Genomic DNA, 21,174 nt, shown 5'->3' on the forward strand with positions numbered 1-21,174 from the left:
TATGATAAAGATAATAAGATAAATATTTTTGGTATTTTTATTGTATAGATTGGAAAATAAATGGCGACAGAAATAACTAGTTGATGGGAAATTAATATGATGTAAAGTAGACCCGGGGCCATAGGTTTCACTAGTGGCTTCTCTCAAGATAGCATATCTTACGGTGGGTGAACAAATTACTGCCGAGCAATTGATAGAAAGGCGCATAGTTATGAGAATATCTAGGCATGATCATAAACATAGGCATCACGTCTGTGTCAAGTAGACCGAAACGATTCTGCATCTACTACTATTACTCCACACATCGACCGCTATCCAGCATGCATCTAGAGTATTAAGTTCATAAGAACAGAGTAACGCATTAGGCAAGATGACATGATGTAGAGGGATAAACTCAAACAATATGATATAAACCCCATCTTTTTCTCCTCAATGACAACAATACAATACGTGCCTTGTTGCCCCTGCTGTCACTGGGAAAGGACGCCGCAAGATTGAACCCAAAGCTAAGCACTTCTCCCATTGCAAGAAAGATTAATCTAGTAGGCCAAACCAAACTAATAATTTGAAGAGACTTGCAAAGATATCAAATCATGCATATAAGAATTCAGAGAAGAATCAAATATTGTTCATAGATAAACTTGATCATAAACCCACAATTCATCGGATCTCGGCAATCACACCGCAAAAAGGATTACATCGAATAGATATCCAAGAACATCGAGGAGAACTTTGTATTGAAGATCAAAGAGATAGAAGAAGCCATCTAGCTAATAACTATGGACCCGAAGGTCTGTGGTAAACTACTCACACATCATCGAAGAGGCTATGGTGTTGATGTAGAAGCCCTCCGTGATTGAATCCCCCTCCAGCAGATTGCCGGAAAAGGTCCCCAGATGGGATTTCACGGGTACAGAAGGTTGCGGCAGTGGAAAAGTGGTTTCGTGGCTCCCCTGGATGTTTTCAGGGTATAAGAGTATATGTAGGCGAAAGAAGTAGGTCAGTGGAGCTACGAGGGGACCACGAGGATGGGGGGTGCGCCTACCCCCTGGGCGTGCCCTCCTGCCCCGTGGCTTCCTTGACCACCACTCCAAGTCTCCTGCATTGCGTTTGTTCCAAAAAAGATCCTCGCGAAGGTTTCATTCCGTTTGGATTCCGTTTGATATTCCTTTTCTGCGAAACACTGAAATAGGCAAAAAACAACAATTTGCACTGGGCCTTCGGTTAATAGGCTAGTCCCAAAAATAATATAAAAGTGCATATTAAAGCCCATTAAACATCCAAAACAGATAATATAATAGCATGGAACAATAAAAAATTATAGATACATTAGAGACGTATCAAGCATCCCCAAGCTTAATTCCTGCTCGTCCTCGAGTAGGTAAATGATAAAAACAGAATTTTTGATGTGGAATGCTACCTAACAAAATTTTCAATGTAATTTTCTTTATTGTGGCATGAATATTCAGATCCGAAAGATTCAAGACAAAAGTTTAATATTGACATAAAAACAATAATACTTCAAGCATACTAACTAAGCAATTATGTCTTCTCAAAATAACATGGCCAAAGAAAGCTATCCCTACAAAATCATATAGTCTGGCTATGCTCTATCTTCATCACAGAAAATATTTAAATCATGCACAACCCCGATGACAAGCCAACCAATTGTTTCATACTTTTGATGTTCTCAAACTTTTTCAATCTTCACGCAATACATGAGCGTGAGCCATGGATATAGCACTATAGGTGGAATAGAATGGTGGTTGTGGAGAAGACAAAAATGAGAAGATAGTCTCACATTAACTAGGCGTATCAACAGGTATGGAGATGCCCATCAATAGATATTAATGTGAGTGAGTAGGGATTGCCATGTAACAGATGCACTAGAGCTATAAGTATATGAAATCTCAACAAAAGAAACTAAGTGGGTGTGCATCCAACTTGCTTGCTCACGAAGACCTAGGGCATTTTGAGGAAGCCCATCATTGGAATATACAAGCCAAGTTCTATAATGAAAACCTTGCGCTAGTATATGAAAGTGACAACATAAGGGACTCTCTAACATGAAGATCACGGTGCTACTTTGAAGCAAAAGTGTGGAAAATGGATAGTAGCATTACCCCTTCTCTCTTTTCTCTCATTTTTTTATTTGGGCCTTTTCTTTTTTCTTTTTTTATGGCCTCTTTTTTTTTTTCCGGAGTCTCATCCTGACTTGTGGGGGAATCATAGTCTCCATCATCCTTTCCTCACTGGGACAATGCTCTAATGATGATGATCATCACACTTTATTTACTTACAACTCAAGAATTACAACTCCATACTTAGAACAAAATATAACTCTACGTGAATGCCTCTGGCGGTGTACCGGGGTGTGCAATGAATCAAGAGTGACATGTATGAAAAATTATGAACGATGGCTTTGCCACAAATACGATGTCAACTACATGATCATGCAAAGCAATATGACAATGATGGAGCGTGTCATAATAAACGGAACGGTGGAAAGCTGCATGGCAATATATCTCGGAATGGCTATGGAAATGCCATAATAGGTAGGTATGGTGACTGTTTTGAGGAAGGTAAATGGTGGGTTTATGGTACCGGTGAAAGTTGCGCGGTACTAGAGAGGCTAGCAATGGTGGAAGGGTGAGCGTGCGTATAATCCATGGACTCAACATTAGTCATAAAGAACTCACATTCTTATTGCAAAAATCTATTAGTTATTGAAACAAAGTATTACGCGCATGCTCCTAGGGGGGTAGATTGGTAGGAAAAGACCATTGCTCATCCCCGACCGCCACTCATAAGGAAGACAATTAAAAAATAAATCATGCTCCGACTTCATCACATAACAGTTCACCATACGTGCATGCTACGTGAATCACAAACTTTAACACAAGTATCTCTCAAATTCACAACTACTCAACTAGCATGACTTTAATATCACCATCTTCATATCTCAAAACAATCATCAAGTATCAAACTTCTCATGGTATTCAATGCACTTTATATGAAAGTTTTTATCATACCCATCTTGGATGCCTATCATATTAGGACTAATTTTTTAACCAAAGCAAATTACCATGCTGTTCTAAAAGACTCTCAAAATAATATAAATGAAGCATGAGAGATCAACAATTTCTATAAAATAAAACCACCACCATACTCTAAAAATATATAAGTGAAGCACTAGAGCAAAATTTATCTAGCTCAAAATATATAAGTGAAGCACGTAGAGTATTCTAATAAATTCCAATTCATGTGTGTCTCTCCAAAAAGGTGTGTACATCAAGGATGATTGTGGTAAAAACTAAAAAGCAAAGACTCAAATCATACAAGACGCTCCAAGCAAAACACATATCATGTGGTGAATAAAAATATAGCCTCAAGTAAAGTTACCGATAGACGAAGACGAAAGAGGGGATGCCTTCCGGGGCATCCCCAAGCTTAGGCTTTTGGTTATCCTTGAATTTTACCTTGGGATGCCTTGAACATCCCCAAGCTTAGACTCTTGCCACTTCTTATTCCAAAATCCATCAAATCTTTACCCAAAAACTTGAAAACTTCACAACACAAAGTTCAACAGAAAATCTCATGAGCTCCGTTAGTATAAGAAAACAAACCACCACTTTAAGTTACTGTAATGAACTCATTATTTATTTATATTGGTGTTAAACCTACTGTATTCCAACTTCTCTATGGTTCATACCCCCGATACTAGCCATAGATTCATCAAAATAAGCAAACAACACATGAAAAACAGAATCTGTCAAAAACAGAATAGTCTGTAGTAATATGTAGGTTTCGAATACTTATTTAACTCCAGAAATCCTGAGAAATTAGGAAATCCTAAATAATTTGTATAATGATCTACTGCAGTTGGAATTGATATTTTATCGCTCTCTGGTAAAAAATGAAAATTATTCTCGTGAGCTCATACTTTCTGTTTTTTTCAGCAAGATCAAACAACAATCATCCAAGAAGATTCTAAAGGCTTTACTTGGCACAAGCACTAATTAAAACATAAAAAACACAATCATAACAGAGGATAGATGATTTATTTATTACTAAACAGGAACAAAAAGCAAGGAACAAAAATAAATTTGGGTTGCCTCCCAACAAGCGCTATCGTTTAACGCCCCTAACTAGGCATAAAAACAAAAATCTCTACTCCTAATATCTCAGTTGGTAGTCCGCGTTCCGGGTTTTATTTTTGTCCCACCTCACCCGGTCTTTTTTGATACTTCTTTGGTACTTGCTCCCACCTCCCGCTCAGCCCTGAAAAACCGAAGAAAACCCCGCAATCGTGTGCCAAACACTCCCAATCTCCCATCGCAATTGTACCACCTTGTTCAAAAAAAAAACCAGCGAAAACAAGCCGGCGAAAAATAACCAGCGACAAAAAACGCCCGAATCTGCATCCGCCTCCGCCCTTCGATCGAGGTCTCCTGTTCCTCGTGCGAGGAACACTGGCCCGACTCTGCCCTCCTTCGCCCGCCGCCGCCTTTCGTTCCTTCACCGCCACCGCTCCATCCCTGCGTCACCGCACGTCAAAACCGCCGGACTCCACTGATCCGGCGCTGGTCATGTTCAGGACCCTTCCGCTGAATGCTTACAGGATCCGGCGCCGATCCCTAAGAGGACCCGTCACCGAAGGCGTCAAGGATCCGCCGCAAAACACCTGAAGGATCCGGCCCTGATCCTGTACCAGATACGCCGCCGGCCTCCGTCCCGAACACGTCTGGGATCCGATCTACAGGTATTATTATATACAGCAGTCACATACATCTCACACATCTCATACATCTCACATCTCACACATCTCATACAACAGTCACATACTTGATCATTGTTCGCATCTCACACATCTCACATCTCGTACATCCATCGCATGTCATACAGCCATGGCGTTATCATTTTACTCCTCTTGCGAGTGCTTTCACAGAGATGCTTTCACATAGTAGATGCAAATTTCATGGCTTCCATAAGTACTTTATCTCTAATCACCACTTGAAGACATCCAAAAGCTTGTGCTTCTGCCATACCAAACGAAATCAGTTAGAAATCTTCCAGCTTATTAAGAAACACTGCAATACTATAATGCATGAAGCAAGCCAAGCACTCCATGGGTGCATAAGCAACCGTGACTAGGAACAGAATGAGGAACTGTGAAAGCGATCAAGTAATTTACCATATTGTGCATGCACCATCTCTCTTGCTTTCATCTTGAATCTACTATCTCCATCCGAGTCAGGTTTCCTTTATGTGTCTTCCAGGCCTCAAGACGGAGGTAGCGGTCATTCCAGTTGCGAATGGGTAATGCAAAAAGCAAAGCCGGTGAACATCAAAAAGAAGAGGACGTAGCTACAGGTATTAAGCACTGCACCAGTTTTACATGCATTTCTGACAGTAACAAGCTTTTTGCATAATAATGTACAGGTCAAGCGAGTGAACAAAATGTAGAATACAGTCCAACCTTGATACCCTTTGATGAGAAACATGAAGCTATTTACGCGACGCAACATGGTATATAACTGTATGAAATAAACTGGCTGGTATTGCCTGACGTGCATATCTGACAATGTCATGCATCATGCTTAATGTTCCGCAGCCCCTACGAACGAGACAAATCTGGAAGAATATAATCAAAGCAACGTAACAGTGGCTGCAATTGTTGACCCAATATACACGACCGAAACAGGTAGCTACTTCATACAGTTAGCTACTTCATTGAAGATATACTTTTTTTCTGCATGCATACGAGGCATACATTGGTTTTGTAATCATGCTGACTCGAGCTCTACATATGGATCAGAATGGGTAATACCTGGACAACATGATGCAGACAACACAGCTTACGAAAAGGCTGAAACTGGATCTTTAATTAATGAATGTAGAAAATACGCTGAGGAAGCAAGGGAGCAGTACAATGCACGGAAGCGTGCTGCTTATCGGAAGAAAAAAGATAATGATATTGTCAACTTACAAGATGAGAATCAGCCTGTACTTGCTAAAACTAGTGAGTTGATTAACGTGATGTTGATCGCTGCTCTTAGTTTGTTGTTCATATATATATTTTGCACAAGATACGTTGTATTAACCTACATCCTTGATTAGAGATGATATGATGCTAATACTATGTTGCACATCAGATCATAGGGATCTTATCAACGCTCGTAGGCGGGCGGCTTATCGCAATATCAAGCCAGGTTGTTTGGATAAACATAGTTTCAGTGGGTAGTCAGCCCTGTTAGGAAAGCAACTTATCTTTATTGAAGGCCCAAGGGGCATATATATATATATTACACATGACTTGAGGTGCAAGGAAACTAAACATAGACTAATAAGGACTCCTAGACCAATACTAATACTCCTTAACACCCCCCCTCAAATGCAAAGCGTATGCAATAGCATTGCATTTGAAGAAGTGTAATACTAAAAAAATGATAATCCAGATCCATGTCTTGAGAGTGTCGCCGTAGCATGAAGAGTCTTCAAAACCTGTCGAGTCGCCAAAGGGGATAATGAAGAGATGGCACATCAGAGAAAGACACCGCATCAATAGAAGATACAAAAGAAGTATCAAGAGAAGATGGGTTGTCGAAAGAAGATGGCACATCAAGAGAAGAAGCATTGCTTAAAGAATCATGGCCCATGAAAACCGACGGCGAAAGAAGCTCGGCGGCAAGAGAATGGGCTTAGATCAACAATGCAAAGAGAGGCCACAGAAATCCTATACAGAGGACAATGACCAGAAAAAGGCTGACGGACAAAGGTATGTTGGACTCGCATGGCATGAGAAACACAAAATATCAACGGATTTGGTGGACGCAGTGAAAAACAAAGAAAACTAGAAAGCATAGTAGACTAGATGCAATGACTAAAAGACTAGCAGCAGTGGCAGCAGAAGGAACGTGAAGCTTTTTTTTTACTCAACACATGCGCAGCAACTAGCAGGCTAGCAGGAACGCAGCAGCTGAGCAGAGCAGCAAAGGGCAGCGGGAACAGTAGCAGCACGCAGATGGACGTGCGGGAGCAGAGCAGCAGCCAACCGGGAGGAGTACACGCGGGCGGAGCAGCCGTCATCGGCCTTAGCTGGATGAGGCGGCCTCGATTTGGATTGGAACGGGGTAGTAACTTGATCTGGCGCACGCGTGTGTACGCGGCGCCGTAGCCAACCAGGTCGAGGCATCCTGCCTTGCGGGCGATCACGGCTGGGCAGGCACACGTCACCGGCGTCACGGGCATCACGGCTTGGATCGACCGAAGCAGCTGGGCGGCAGGTGCTCCGTGGTACGTGGTAGGTGCCCACGCAGCTTGGGAACGATGGCAGAAGACGAGATCGACCCAGAACAGATCGATATAGGTGGAGAAAAAAAAATTGGTTCGTAAGGACGAGTTGCAGCGTCCGGAGACCTAAACCTAGGCTCTAATACCATGTTAGGAAAGCAACTTATCTTTATTGAAGGCCCAAGGGGCATATATATATTACACATGACTTGAGGTGCAAGGAAACTAAACATAGACTAATAAGGACTCCTAGACCAATACTAATACTCCTTAACAAGCCCGTTGCCAATCTCTATGTGATATCACAAATGTTCTCGAAGACAGGGAGATAAATAAACCCAGACGAGATTATCATGGTTGGTAAATTGATCCACGTCCCGTCTATGCTGTGTTTGCACGAAGGCAGTCACTTTTTACGCAACTTAAATAATTATTACTGACCTAGCTTGTTGAATCATATAATTCAGCTAGCTCGGACTATACCTCAGTCTTGCCTAATGATGCAACATACCCTCATGAAGCTACGGGCGCATCCGATGCCCGTTGTGTGAGAGATAAAGAAGGTAATATGATATCATAATCTCCATGTTCATTAGATGCAAAGTCTTTGTTTTCTCATTCGGCGACTTTAATGGCATCAAACTATATACACGAATGACAGAAGATTTTTGCAAAATAGACCAAATAAACGCACTGGAAATGGCTTTCAGTCGGCGAGATGAAAATGCACATGCCCTTCATTCATCAGGTGAGCTTATATTGTTTTAACATGAGGGTCCGTACCATCTAAACCGTTAAGCTGACATATGATTGGACACCCGCGTTTAACCGGACAACCCAACTAGCTCTAACTATACATCAATCTCGCATGACGCGTCAACATTTCCTGGTACAACTACCGTCACTTCTGGTCTCATTAATGACATAGAGCTACAAGGTAAACATATTTTGCCTACTCATTCAGCAATGCCTCTCATGTATCTGTTATATTATCTAATATTGGGGTTTGCCCTGTATGACACCAGATGCAAATGTAATCTTGAATGATACCAGACGTATAGAGCATAAAACGGAAGAAGAGCGCAAGAGAGACCATATAAATGCAATGAGGAGGGCTTCATATCGGCGGAAAAATCAACCCAATGTGCGAGATGAAAATGCACTGACCCTTCTATTATCAGGTAATTTTAAAATGTTAAAACATTGTACTCGGTACCATCTTAACCACTAAGCATTACTATGTTTTGTAATATCTGGTTCACCAGACAACCCAACCAGCACTACAACATTTCCGAGTTCAACTGTTGTCTCATCTGGACTAATCAATGATAACGAGCTTCAAGGTAAACATTGCTTGCATGTATCTGTTTTATTATCTAATTTTCGGGAATGTTCTGAATGACACTAGATATGAGTGTAATCTTGCCTGACACCACAGAAACAGAGCAACAAACGGAAGAACGCAAGAGAGACCATAGAAACGCTCCGAGGAGGGCTTCCTATCGGCGAAAGAAACAACATAATGTCCAAGTTGAACATGCACAGACCCTTAATTTATCAGGTAAGCTTATTACGATTTAACCATTATGGTCAGAACCGTCTTACTAATTCAGCATTAATATGTTTGGATTGTCTGGTTCAACAGACAACCCCACTAGCTCTAACTATACCTCAATCGAGTATGAGGCGTCAGAATTTCCTGATACAACTACTATATCATCTGGGATCTTTAATTACAACGATCTACATGGTAATCAATCGTTTTCCTACTAAAGCAGCAATTGCGAAAATTTCATTGGTATGCTCACTCATTTTCGGGATTGTGTGAAATGTATCCAGATGTGAATTTGAATGACACACAAGTAACAGAGCAGAAAACAGAAGATGAACGCAAGAGAGATCATAGAAACGCCCTGCGGCGAGCTGCTTATTGGAGGAACAAGGCTAAGCGTATCGAAGATCAAAACAAACGTCCATCTGATACTTCAGGTATACGCTTACGTTCAGTATCCCTTTCGTTGTCAGGCCGTACTAATCAAGATGGCACTCCTCAGAGCCGATAAATCAATCTGGTGTAACTATGTTTTGAAAAATATGATTGAACCAGACGATATGAAAAGCTCTAGTGTTACAGAATCAATGAATGAGGGAGCAACATGTCCCCCTTCAACTGTAGACGCATCTGTCATTCAGGACACTATTCTAGCAAGGAGGCAAAGAGACAATGAGAGGAAACATAACTTAACAAACAAGCAAAGGGAGCAGAAAAACGCAAGTAGCTACGCATGCCATCAGAAGAAAAATGACGATTTAACGGTGGAGGACAGAGAAACAATGAATGAAAATATATGAGTGAAGCGCATGCAGCGCCGCAAAAGCATGTCGGTGATTGAGAAGGGGGAGTCAAGTGCACATAGGAAGGCCAATTATGAAATAAGGAAAAAAACACCGTGCAAAGAATGCATCACAATCCCCCTTACAGGCCTAGCAAAAAGGAGAAAGATCTGATACGCCCCCGTCACGTTTTTTTTATAATTAGAAAGAATCATCTACGTCTTAAAAATGACTTGATATATTTGGCAGGCAATAAAAAGCATTAAAAATATATCCGTTTATATATATGCTGCATAGACATCTTAATTGCCAAGACACCTCATAGAACGATCACTCACGCGTATCGATCAGCGATGGAGCCCATCATTGGAAACAATGCGCCGGCGGTCCAGGTTGTGGCAGCGCGCACTTACGAGGAGGTTTCTGTGCCCAGGCCCCTGGATGCCGCTGCCCCCGACCCCAATGAGGCTGCCCTCCAGATACACGATGCTGTGGCCGACCCCCAGGAGGATTTGCCCGCACCCCTGCATCTTCTGCCCCCACCAAGGCATTTCGTGGAAGATGCACTCGGATATATATTCGGCTTCATGAACGGCATTCATGATGAGCAGACACTAGTCATAGAACGATCACTCACGCGTATCGATCAGCGATGGAGCCCATCATTGGAAACAATGCGCCGGCGGTCCAGGTTGTGGCAGCGCGCACTTACGAGGAGGTTTCTGTGCCCAGGCCCCTGGATGCCGCTGCCCCCGACCCCAATGAGGCTGCCCTCCAGATACACGATGCTGTGGCCGACCCCCAGGAGGATTTGCCCGCACCCCTGCATCTTCTGCCCCCACCAAGGCATTTCGTGGAAGATGCACTCGGATATATATTCGGCTTCATGAACGGCATTCATGATGAGCAGACACTAGAGTAAGTTATGGTATTGTATGTTTATTTTCTCTAAAGAAATCTTATTAGAACTAGGTCGTACACAGCAGACTCAGTTTGATATAGGAGTATGATATTGCTTGATTTGTTTTTCTTTAGATTAAATCTTACTTTTTGCGGCCAACAGTACAAAATTATTTTTTGTTAAATGTTTTGGCAGTATTTCCGTTGCACATCTACAGTATGTAATGAATAACAAAATTCTAATATTATTTGCAGTACAAATGTTGAACAACTTAATGTCCTTACTATATTGTACAACAATTTAATATTGTTTTTGAACAGCCAGCAAACTTGGTATAATGGGTGCTACCTAAATTTTCCTGCTCTTAATTTCTAACAAATTAATATTGTTCTTACAGATAAGTTATTATTTAATTTTAGCTTTTGCTAGAAGGTGCTGAAACAATTTTCATGCTCTATAGTTTATCAAAATATTACGTTCTGCTCATAGCTATTAGATTATCTAGAAAATGTTACCATATGAACAATTTTATGTTTTAAAGTACCACTCATATTGCTAACCATTTTTATGTATTTTTACGTGCAGCTCAATCTGGATAAGCGATACACCGTACCGGATCGAAATCAGCCTCAGAATGCTGAAGGACACACTATTTGTAACGTCCGCAAGTCTACATCCCGATTGCTTCAATCTCGCTGTTCGTAAGCTTGCTAGCGCTGAAGTAGAGAGGCATGCAGGCACCAACATGGTTGGAGGAAAACATTATTTTGACTTGCAGTTCCATGCTCAATCACGAGCTCTAAGGTATTCATGGATGCCGCAAGGGCAGCGCACCTCGATGCTGATCAACAATGCTGTTCTACAGCCCTTTCCTCGATATGATGTGTTCAACTCCACAATTGTAAGAGTTTTTAATTCCTAAATTATTTTTTCTTTCCTGATAGCAATTAACGTGTGTTGACCTTATGTAGTATCTACTTCCGTTGTCTATCCCGGATTCCTCGTATGGTCTACTTGTGGTAAATCGGATGAGGAGAAGGGTTATCGTATTTAATCCATCACTAGACGTACGACAAGTGGGAAATAGCTCTCACAACAAAGAGATGATGAAGGAAATCACTATTTTGAAGCAAGAACTCAATGAAGTGTTGCAGGCTAGGGTCCTTGAATGGAACACCGAACTCATGGATTGGCGACAAGACAACATGTCATTCAATTTTCGGCGGTAATTTAATAAATTTTTCAGATGAATAAGATGCAGTATGTAGAAATCTCAAGTTTTTATTCTGTTTGTCACAGCAAAGACTCGGGTTTCTTAGTTCTACAAGAGATGGCCCACCAGCTAGGTTCTTTGCGTAGCATGACCTGGATGAACACTACAGTAATTATCTTTATGACGAGTTTTAATGTACCATTTATAATCCAACCACTTCGGCATTTCATGGTGAATTTGTTTCATTGTTTCTAGGATCCAATTATGCTCAGGAGCCAAGTGGCAGTCCAGATGCTCATGGTCAAAGACAATCTAGCTGCTGGAAACATCCCTCAGGAGATTACGGCGGCCTTGAGGGTTTTGAACAACTAAATATGCTTCTATGCATGCAGAACCGTCAGGAATACTTCAATCATCTTGTCATGTTTGGTTATGGATTGAAACTATAATTTTTGTTTTTGGGTTTACAATATTTAAGAACTAATTGGAGTTTTGGTACTACTACAAGTTGGTTTTGCTGTTATGTTTGTTGTTTTGGTAATTTCTGTTTGTCTGACGTCAATGATCATTGAGCCACATTTGATAGCTAAAAAACAATCTCACCCACAATCATATCTCCTACCCTACGAGGATTCAACCGCTCCGACAACAAAGCAACTTATTCCGGCGAGGGGTCTAGCTTCTCAAGCTAGAAATCGAGCTTCACATTCCGGTTCCCGATCAGTGTTGCAATCGATAGAGGATGAGGGAGAGAGGCGCCATGATGCATCAAGGATAGAGGACGAGGGGGAGAGGTGGCATCAGTAGACTATGCACATACCGATCTTTAGTAGGGGAACCACAATATGTCCCTGTGTTTAAGTGGGCCAGGGCAGACCATCTGGGCTATTTCCTCACACTAAAGAATTAAAGCCTAACGCTTGTGATGTAGATATCTAAATAATTGTTGGCCAAATGCATGATTAGCGTGTAGCGCTTTCCTGATAATTTTTCCCGAGGCGGCTGGGTTATGACGGGAGTGCAAGCTCAGACAGATTCACTCAACTAGGTCCAGGCTGTTAACACCAGCGACCTTGACCTCGCTGCCAATGGAGTGTTATTCAAAGAAATAATATTCTTTGCTAGATTAAACTTTAACCAAGTGGTATTTTCGTTTTGCCCCAGGATGTGTAATAAAGTAATGGATGCGTTAGCCCCAGTCATGTGGCAGGATCAAGCACCTGAGTTTGTGGACGCTCTTGTAGCTAGCGACTCTGCTGAGCTGTCTGGTTAATGGTAAGCTTGGTTCCCGCCACAAAAGAAATGTGGGGAAAATATTTATTAGAGGAAAGGCACCGGCCCCCACAGTTGAAATCAGGGGGGCAAATTTGATAGGGAAATAAATCAGGGCCCCACCATTCAAATCAGGGGTCGGAGATTTATTTAGAGGGGGACAAACACTGGGCCCCACAAAACACGCAGCCAACAACGCTTTCTGGGTGGGCATCGAGTGTTGCACTTCCTCACGACAGAGTAAGTCCGGTTTCTTTGATTTTTTTCATTTGGGAAAGTTATGGGGTAAGGGAGACATAATTTAGGCAACTTTTAATCTGTTACTGGTTTTTTGCATAGTCTAATCAAAACAAATATCTTGCCGATTTTGTTGATAGTATTTTTTTATGGAAACATGCAAATAAGGAAGGACAGGGTGCACCTTCCTAACTGTTGTCGCACAATTCCCCACGGCCTCATATATACTCAATAAAATCCTACGGGCTCCTTCCTCTCTCGCTTTACCAGTTGTACGACCGAGTTTTTGCCCCGTCAATGGAAGCAATGGCGAATTTTGGGGGAGTGCGACACGCCGTCAACTACGTGTACGATTTCATAGCACTTTCCTCAGACGAAGAACTACTAGAGTAAGTTCTCACGGCCCGATAGATCTAATATTTTTTGCTCTTCATCGTCTAAGTCCACTGCCATGTACATGTATACTTTGCATTTAGAAGATATACCCCCATAAAAAGTCTTCCTGCCCTGTACATATATACTTTACATTTAGATTAGAAGATATACCCTGGTTAGGATCACGTGGTCTTTGTCTAAGTTCAGACGTCTGTTACAAAGGCTGAATGTGTAGTTATTTTTCTTATACAAGTATATAAATACATATTAATGGTTGTTACCAGATATTATATTTGTATTGGTAAATTGTGTCTAAAACCAGTGTTTTGCGGCGTCTAACATAAATAGCTGATAAGTATGAAACGAAATACGTATGAAACTGTGGCCCAAAACTATGGGGTCTAACACCTTTTACAACAATGTTGAACAAGCTATAAACTACATGTTGAATTTTTTCATCCAAAATCTACAACAATTTTTATGCAGGTCCATGTACTACTACGAAAACACTTCAATCTGTTAGTTTATTGCCCGTACATAATATTAAAATACTTAACTTGGTAGAGATTACAATATCTTTTAGGTCATTTAATGTGATATATACTATTGTTTAATTATTCATATCTTATAGACAGCAACACAGTTTTATCGTTTGAGTTTAGGATTACTTGAAGTCATATCATTGGTATGAACCTTGATCTTCATTTTTTACAGCACAATCTCGATTAGGAGCCCGCGCCCATTCCCTATCGAGATTAGCCTACGGATCATCCGAGACACCATCCTAGGAGATGGACTTGTCCATCCATTATGCTTCAATCTAGCTGTGCGTAAGATTACTACCGACGCAGCAGAGAGGAGCGCAGGCACCAACTCTGTTGGAAAGACACATTTTCTCAATTTGGGATTCCATGTGCAAGCACGGGCGCTAAGGCAGACTTGGTTAAGCCAAGAACAGCGCACCAATGCACTGATTAACAATGTTGTGCTTGAGCCTTTTCCAAGATACGACGTGTTTCACACCCCTACAATTGTAAGTGTTCTCATTCTTACAAATTAGTTGGTTACTTTGTTTGACATTTACCTTTGTCTACCAAATGCAGTATCTTCTACCACTGTCACTCGTGGATTCGTCCTACGGTCTTTTAGCAGTGAACATGGAAATGGAGAGGACTATCGTTATTGATTATTCGAACCAGGATGTGTTTCATTTTGAGGAGGACCCCCAAGGCACTGAACTTCAGAGGGAAGCCCTTTTAGTGAAGCAAGAATTCAGCTCTGTATTGCAACAGGAGGCCCCTGATAGGAACAGCCAACTTGTGGAATGGCCCGAACAAGATAACATTCATGTTTCACCTCGGCGGTACTATTCTAAATTTGGCTTGCATATTAGTGCGTGCTCTAATATAGCTAATACAATATGTTTTTTTGGTGACAGTATGGACTCCGGATTCAAAGTTCTACAGGAGATGGCCCATCTGTATGAAACCATCGGTAATGACATGGTTCATAACATGCCTAGGACTGACGTAAGTGATTTTGTAATGAGGTTACAGATTGCATATATTTGCTAAATATATCTTCTGACTTTGTTTATGCACAATTTGTAGGATCCACAAAGTCTCAGGAAGCGACTAATGGTCCAGCTGTTGATGGTTAGGGATAACGAAGCAAAGGATAACATTCCAGAGCAAGTTAGAGTAGCGTTGAGATTTATTGGTGGCTAAGGAGGACTTCTGCATCGATAAATACCTTATAATAAAATGATGTTTAGTTGCTTTCTAGGAAATATCTGTTTCAATGCCCGTGCTGATCAGATGATCAGTTGACATTTTCTCTTATATTTATGTTGGTTGGTATCCACTAGCTATAGATTGATGTTGGCATCCCCTAGCTTTGTTGGTTATATATCTATCCTTCCGTCCATCTAAATTTTACGGGAAGAAGGCCATATTAGTTTGGACCAGGTTTGGTGCTCCAGATGCACCGGAATACTTTTGTGTTAGACCATGATAGGTTCACAACGTACTCATAGACCGGCAGGTGATGTTTTCAGATATTCAGTGCCTCGCAACATATACTACCTCGTATAGTATAACTCCATCCATACACGCACTGCTATACTATACGAGGTTTTCTTCGTAGTAAAAAACACATTCCAGCTAGCGAGTAGTCAATAAAAATATGATTGTCATACGGCACGTACCTTGCATATATTATATAAGTTCCAAGTTCTCCTTTATCTGCCTCTCTCGCCGATTCCTTCAATTCCATCCTTGCAAATAAACGCTGATTATCTTTTATGTGTTCCTGAATAGAAAACAAAAATTAGAGAGAGCAATGGGTTTTCTTATTGATCAGTACATATAGATAAAACCTAAAACTAAAATAGTAGGTATGTTAGAGCCAGACATATATATATATATATATATATATATATATATATATATATCATCTTTGACTAAGTATATTGGACGAAAACGAATCCTATTTGTGAGCTAGATGTCTATTTATCATGTTGCTATTTACCTCTTCAAGTGTTTGCCTTATTTTTTATTCTAATGTATGGCACTCTTATGGGCCCGCAAAAGGTTTCTTTTTATGCTTTTCCCAAATTCATGTTTTTTCCCGCCGAAGAAAAAACTACTCAACTTATTTTTAAAATTTTGTCATGCCTATTAAAAAATTGTATATGTGTTTTGAAATATGTTCATCATGCATTCAAGAAAAATTCAACATGTATTAAACAAAATAATGTTCAAAATTACTCTTACATTTATACAAACATGTTCTTTATAAATTTTACATATTTATAGAGTGATGGAATCTATGTACCTCATGTTCAAGTGTTAATGAAATCCAACGATCATTTCCAGCATTATTTGCCTGCAGATTAAAGTGTAACTTGACCCTATTAGAATGATGTAATGGACTCACTTATCAAAATTGAGTTGAGCATACTCTTACATTAGAAGGCTTCAAGGCTCCCCATGATTTTACATTCACCCAGTTTAGTTGATCAAGGGACACATTTGCACTGAAAACAGACATTTGTACATGGAAATCAAATAGCCACCACGCCACCAAAGTATAAGAATTTTGATTAAAAAAAGAGACCGATATTCAACAGCCAGATACATTTGAAATTATAAATTTGATTGACGTCATTGTTATTTTAAAAAAATGCGATTATGCCATAATTGAGCTTAGCAATTTTAATATTTCAAATGAGGAAATCATCAAGCAATTTAGGTTTTAGTTCTCATTTAATTAAATTCATAGTGTTTGTTATAAATTATTTGGAAAACAATTAACTCTATGGCTCTTATTACTAAACAGACTATCCTGCTAATGTTTTATATATGGAATTTGGGTTGGCTAATTGGATCCTAGGAAACCAAGACAACGATGCATCTTGCTTTGCACGTCAATGAGATTTTAACAAAGCAAACAATCTGTTTGTCTTACACAATTTGTGCATTTATCATCAAGCTTAACATATACAAGTCCACTAACAATATCGAGACCCCCACATATATTATCCCAGGCCTGCATATCCGGTTCAGTGATTGTTCGACATAAACAAGACCACTCACAATACTACTACTAAGCTACTATACTAAACAAGTCAATTTTTGTTCAAGTTGATACCGTTTAGTCGTGTAGAGGATGTACCTGGCTGGTCAAATTCGCTGGAGTCAGCTCTGTCTCACCACGGTCTTCACCACCGTGGCCTTGTCTTGGCCGTCGGGGATACCTCTTCGCCCAGGCCCTGCCTTTGAGGCCGGGTCACGGCACCTCGATACATCATCGAGGAGATTATCAGGTCTTGGAAGCAAAAAAAGGAATAATTTTCTTCAAGTTGCTACGATGTAGTCGTGTAGAGGATGTACCGAGCTGGGCAAAGTCGCTGGATTATGCTCTGTCACAAATGGTCTGCAACAGTTCCACGCCCCCTTGTGACCTACGGCCGCTCGTACCCAGTCGATGTTGACGTTGTAACAGGTCGATGATGCATTAGGTGCATCTGTGTTTTGATTGTGCATACAACAAAAACAGAAGGTTGTTAATTGCCATCTTTCAGAAACAAAACATTTTAGATTATTTGAATGTTTATTTAACTTGATTTAACCGTATGAAAAGTCATGTTTACCTATTCAAACTGAACAATAATAAAAATAGAATCAATATTTAAATAGACAAATAAGATATTTTGTTTTTATATGGCATGCAATCAGTAAATTATCTGCCATGATAAGTTGTTTATTTAATTAATACAACAATTTAATTTTTTAGTAAGTTCTGATTTCTGACATCTTTTCTAATTTATTATGAGGTGTGTTTGATGAAAAAAAGGAAAGATATCTACAACATACGTAAGTATATATGGTAAAACTGGAAATATATCTGCTACTCAGCCTTCCCCTGCATGGCCTACCTATATATGTTAACCTCCTCTGCCATCCCTCACCCCCCCTCCTTACTCTCCCTTTGCCCATCACAGATAGCAAAGGATCATAATACCCATACTTGGAGCACCAATTCCCTAGGAGTACCTTATGTAAGCAAGGAGCACCAAGAAGGCGAGGTCCTCTAGGTATGTGAAAATTTCTGGATCTTTGTATTCTATAAAAGGGCAACAGTTACTAGATTAGGATCATGCTTTGGTCAGGCATACCATCAAAATCCAAAAAAAGAACACCATTGGAGATAGTGCCAGGTTAGAAAAATATCATAGCCAATACAATTGATTTTAGATCTAATCAAGCAGTCCTATTAGATGGGCTGCAACTGAATACAAACAGTTATTTCAGATATTATAGGCTAACAGTCTATTCTGGACATCGCAAGTGTGGCATACACCTAACTGTTTAAGTTATGACCATAGTTGATTGCCTAACTTTTAATGAAATCTAATAAATATATTTGAGCCAGAAAAACAAACAATTAACTTCTTAAGTGTTTCAACATGCCAGAAAACAAACAAATTTAATCATCTTCTGAAGATAGATATCATCAGAGTCATAATATTAAATCATTACATGTAATAGAAATTGCATGAGACATAATGCTTCGATGGAATAGTCTAAAAGTATTCATAAAGCCAAATTTATTAATGGCAGTGCTTCCTAATTTTACCCTCACAAAACACAATATGACAGAATATATATACAGAAATATGTAGTGCTGCAAACATTGCATTTTTCTATTTCTGATAGGACCACATTTTTTTGGATGAACAAATACAATCATTGGAGTTAACCAATCAGCAAAAACATTGTATTGATTAAATGTGGTCCTATCAGAAATAGAAAAATGCAATGTTTGCAGCACTCCCTCTCTCTTCTCCTAAAGCTAATAGTAGCAGTACACGCTCACAATAGCTAGCACATACATTTGTATATCTCCCTCTACCTCTCCCTCTCTCTTCTCCTAATACTAATAGTAGCAGTACACGCTCACATAGCTAGCCACAAATTACAGCAAAACGCGGACCGTAGTCCATTCGCGGGTACTGGGCAGGGGGGAGGGGCCGTTTGTCTCACCTTGACGCGGAAGTGGTGGGGGTTGCCGAAGACGGCGGAGTGGTAGACGATGAAGACCAAAGGCTGCACCACCGTGACCCGACCTCGTGGTGGTTCTTCTTGCCGGCGATGTGGACCACAGGCTGCACCACCGTGGCCGTGTCTTCGCCCTGGCCCTCCATGTGCGGCCGTGCCACGGCGCCTCGATAGAACAGCGAGGATGAGATCAGGTTAGGGAAGCAACAAATGGAAGAAGTAGAGGAGGAAATGGTTCGGATCAGCGTACCGGGGCTTCTGGCGTTGCAGATCGGCGTACCTTTTCTAATATGGAATCTTATGGAGCTCTGGGTGGTTAGACCAATACTCATCCAGGATAAGCAACAGTTCCTGTGCTCTACCAAGAGCATATGCCGGGATAAGAACACGCCCCCCTTGAGAAACAGTGTTGTGGATGGCATCAGTGAAGCGCTTTTCTCTGACATGGCGGGGTTGGTGTTGCTGCACGCCATAAGTTGACTCAATAATGCAAATATCAGGGGAGAACTGGGGGACTTCAGCAGCTTTCAGGTGCCGGTCTTCTTCACGGGAGTAGTCACCGGTGTAAAGAATGCGAACACCGGCAATATCCACCATGAACATGGCAGCACCAAGTACATGGCCAGTAGTATAGCACCAGAAGCGTATGCCATTAACTTCAAGTGTCTGGTGGAAGTCTATGACCTGCATCACAATTATATATTAATACAATGTCCATTGTCCCTGTGGACTTTCAATCCTCACAAGCAGAATCAGGCCTCAGCTGTAAAGGTAAAAAATCCTGCTATTTGGAAGCAATGCCCAGATAATACAGGGTTCTTAAATCTTAATTTTACCAACAGCACAGCGACTTTTAAATGTTTTGACAATTCAGAATTAATACTGACACATAAGTGCTCCAAAGGCAGGAAGCAGGAGCTAGCTAGATGGGGGGACTGAATCTAAGTTCACTTTAAAATATTACCCAAGCATGTAATATATATGTAGGCAACAACTCCATCTACCTAAAGAACAGAGTTTGACTGAATTTGTAGGAAAAACTATCAAGAACTACGATACCAAATTAATATCATTGGATACGCAACAAAAATATATTTTCTTATTATATCTATTTAGTATTGTAGTTGTTGATGAATTTTCCTACAAACATGATCAAACTATGCACCGTTTGACTTCGGACAACATTTATATGCCTTCTTTTCAGAGACAGGGGGGAGTAGTATCTTTATTTGTTCTTCTTTTTCTCCTCTAAATATAGTGTTTCCAGTTTTCTACCGACCAGGCTTTATCAATCATCATCGTATTGGCTACAGGCAATTCATATACCAAACCAAATGGATCAAGTCGTTCACATTTACACATGCCGGAAACAACGAGATAAGCGAAAATAAGGTACTGTACCTCGATCTTGTCCATGGAACGGATGATGTCCTGCTCGTCAAACAGCATGTCCTCCACCGACACCTTGCTGACCTTGACGTAATCCGAGAGCAGCAGCCTGTAGATGGCCTTGGTGGCGTGGGTCATGAACACGCGGCCCTTGAACGTCGTCTGCAAACAAAAACAGAGCAAATTCAGGTACCAAACAGCATAACAACATACGACCTCCGACGCGTATTACCTACCTACCTTCTCGAGGAAGTAGGGCAGCGAGGCGGCGTGGTCCAAGTGGAAGCTGCAATTCCAATCCAAGGCCGGAAATTAGGCGTTAGGAACGCAGATATGCGCAGGTGGGGATGGAGGCGCGGTTGCTTACTGGGTGACGAGGAGGACGTCGATGGCGGAGGGGTCGATCTCGTCGAAGTAGGGCAGCACCGCCATGCCGGAGTAGGCCGGGTGGATGCCGCAGTCGAACTGGGCACCAGCGAAGAGCCAGTTAGTCGGATTCCCCCAACAAGAACAAGGAGAGCTAAGCGGGGAGAGGGAGGAGGGGTTTGGATGCGAACCAGGACGGTGCGGCCCTTGAAGGACATGTGGACGCAAAAGTG

At 41.0% G+C, this 21,174-nt stretch overlaps 1 protein-coding gene across 6 annotated transcripts; it reads right to left on the reverse strand.

Annotated features, from left to right (window-relative positions):
• Positions 1–4,747: 4,747 nt before the first annotated feature.
• LOC125514135 (cleavage and polyadenylation specificity factor subunit 3-I-like) lies at positions 4,748–21,174 on the reverse strand. Of its 6 annotated transcripts, none has more exons than XM_048679415.1 (12): positions 21,133–21,174; positions 20,943–21,040; positions 20,816–20,861; positions 20,588–20,737; positions 19,172–19,870; positions 18,182–18,251; positions 17,301–17,652; positions 16,593–16,662; positions 16,461–16,511; positions 15,832–15,935; positions 5,195–5,281; positions 4,748–5,039 (listed from the first exon to the last, which is right to left on the reverse strand). In XM_048679415.1, the coding sequence occupies exons 1-5, from the start codon at positions 21,157–21,159 to the stop codon at positions 19,472–19,474; spliced, it is 720 nt and encodes a 239-aa protein (XP_048535372.1). In that variant the 5' UTR covers positions 21,160–21,174; the 3' UTR covers positions 4,748–5,039; positions 5,195–5,281; positions 15,832–15,935; positions 16,461–16,511; positions 16,593–16,662; positions 17,301–17,652; positions 18,182–18,251; positions 19,172–19,471. The 6 variants fall into 6 exon arrangements, 2 of the variants coding, with proteins under 2 accessions (XP_048535372.1, XP_048535364.1); XM_048679407.1 differs by having other exon boundaries at positions 5,195–6,504; XR_007286270.1 differs by lacking the exons at positions 20,588–20,737; positions 20,816–20,861; positions 20,943–21,040; positions 21,133–21,174 and having other exon boundaries at positions 5,195–15,935; positions 17,301–17,423; positions 17,519–17,652; positions 19,172–19,343.

The sequence above is a fragment of the Triticum urartu genome, chromosome 1 (assembly GCF_003073215.2).
Source record: "Triticum urartu cultivar G1812 chromosome 1, Tu2.1, whole genome shotgun sequence".
Lineage (NCBI taxonomy): Eukaryota > Viridiplantae > Streptophyta > Magnoliopsida > Poales > Poaceae > Triticum > Triticum urartu.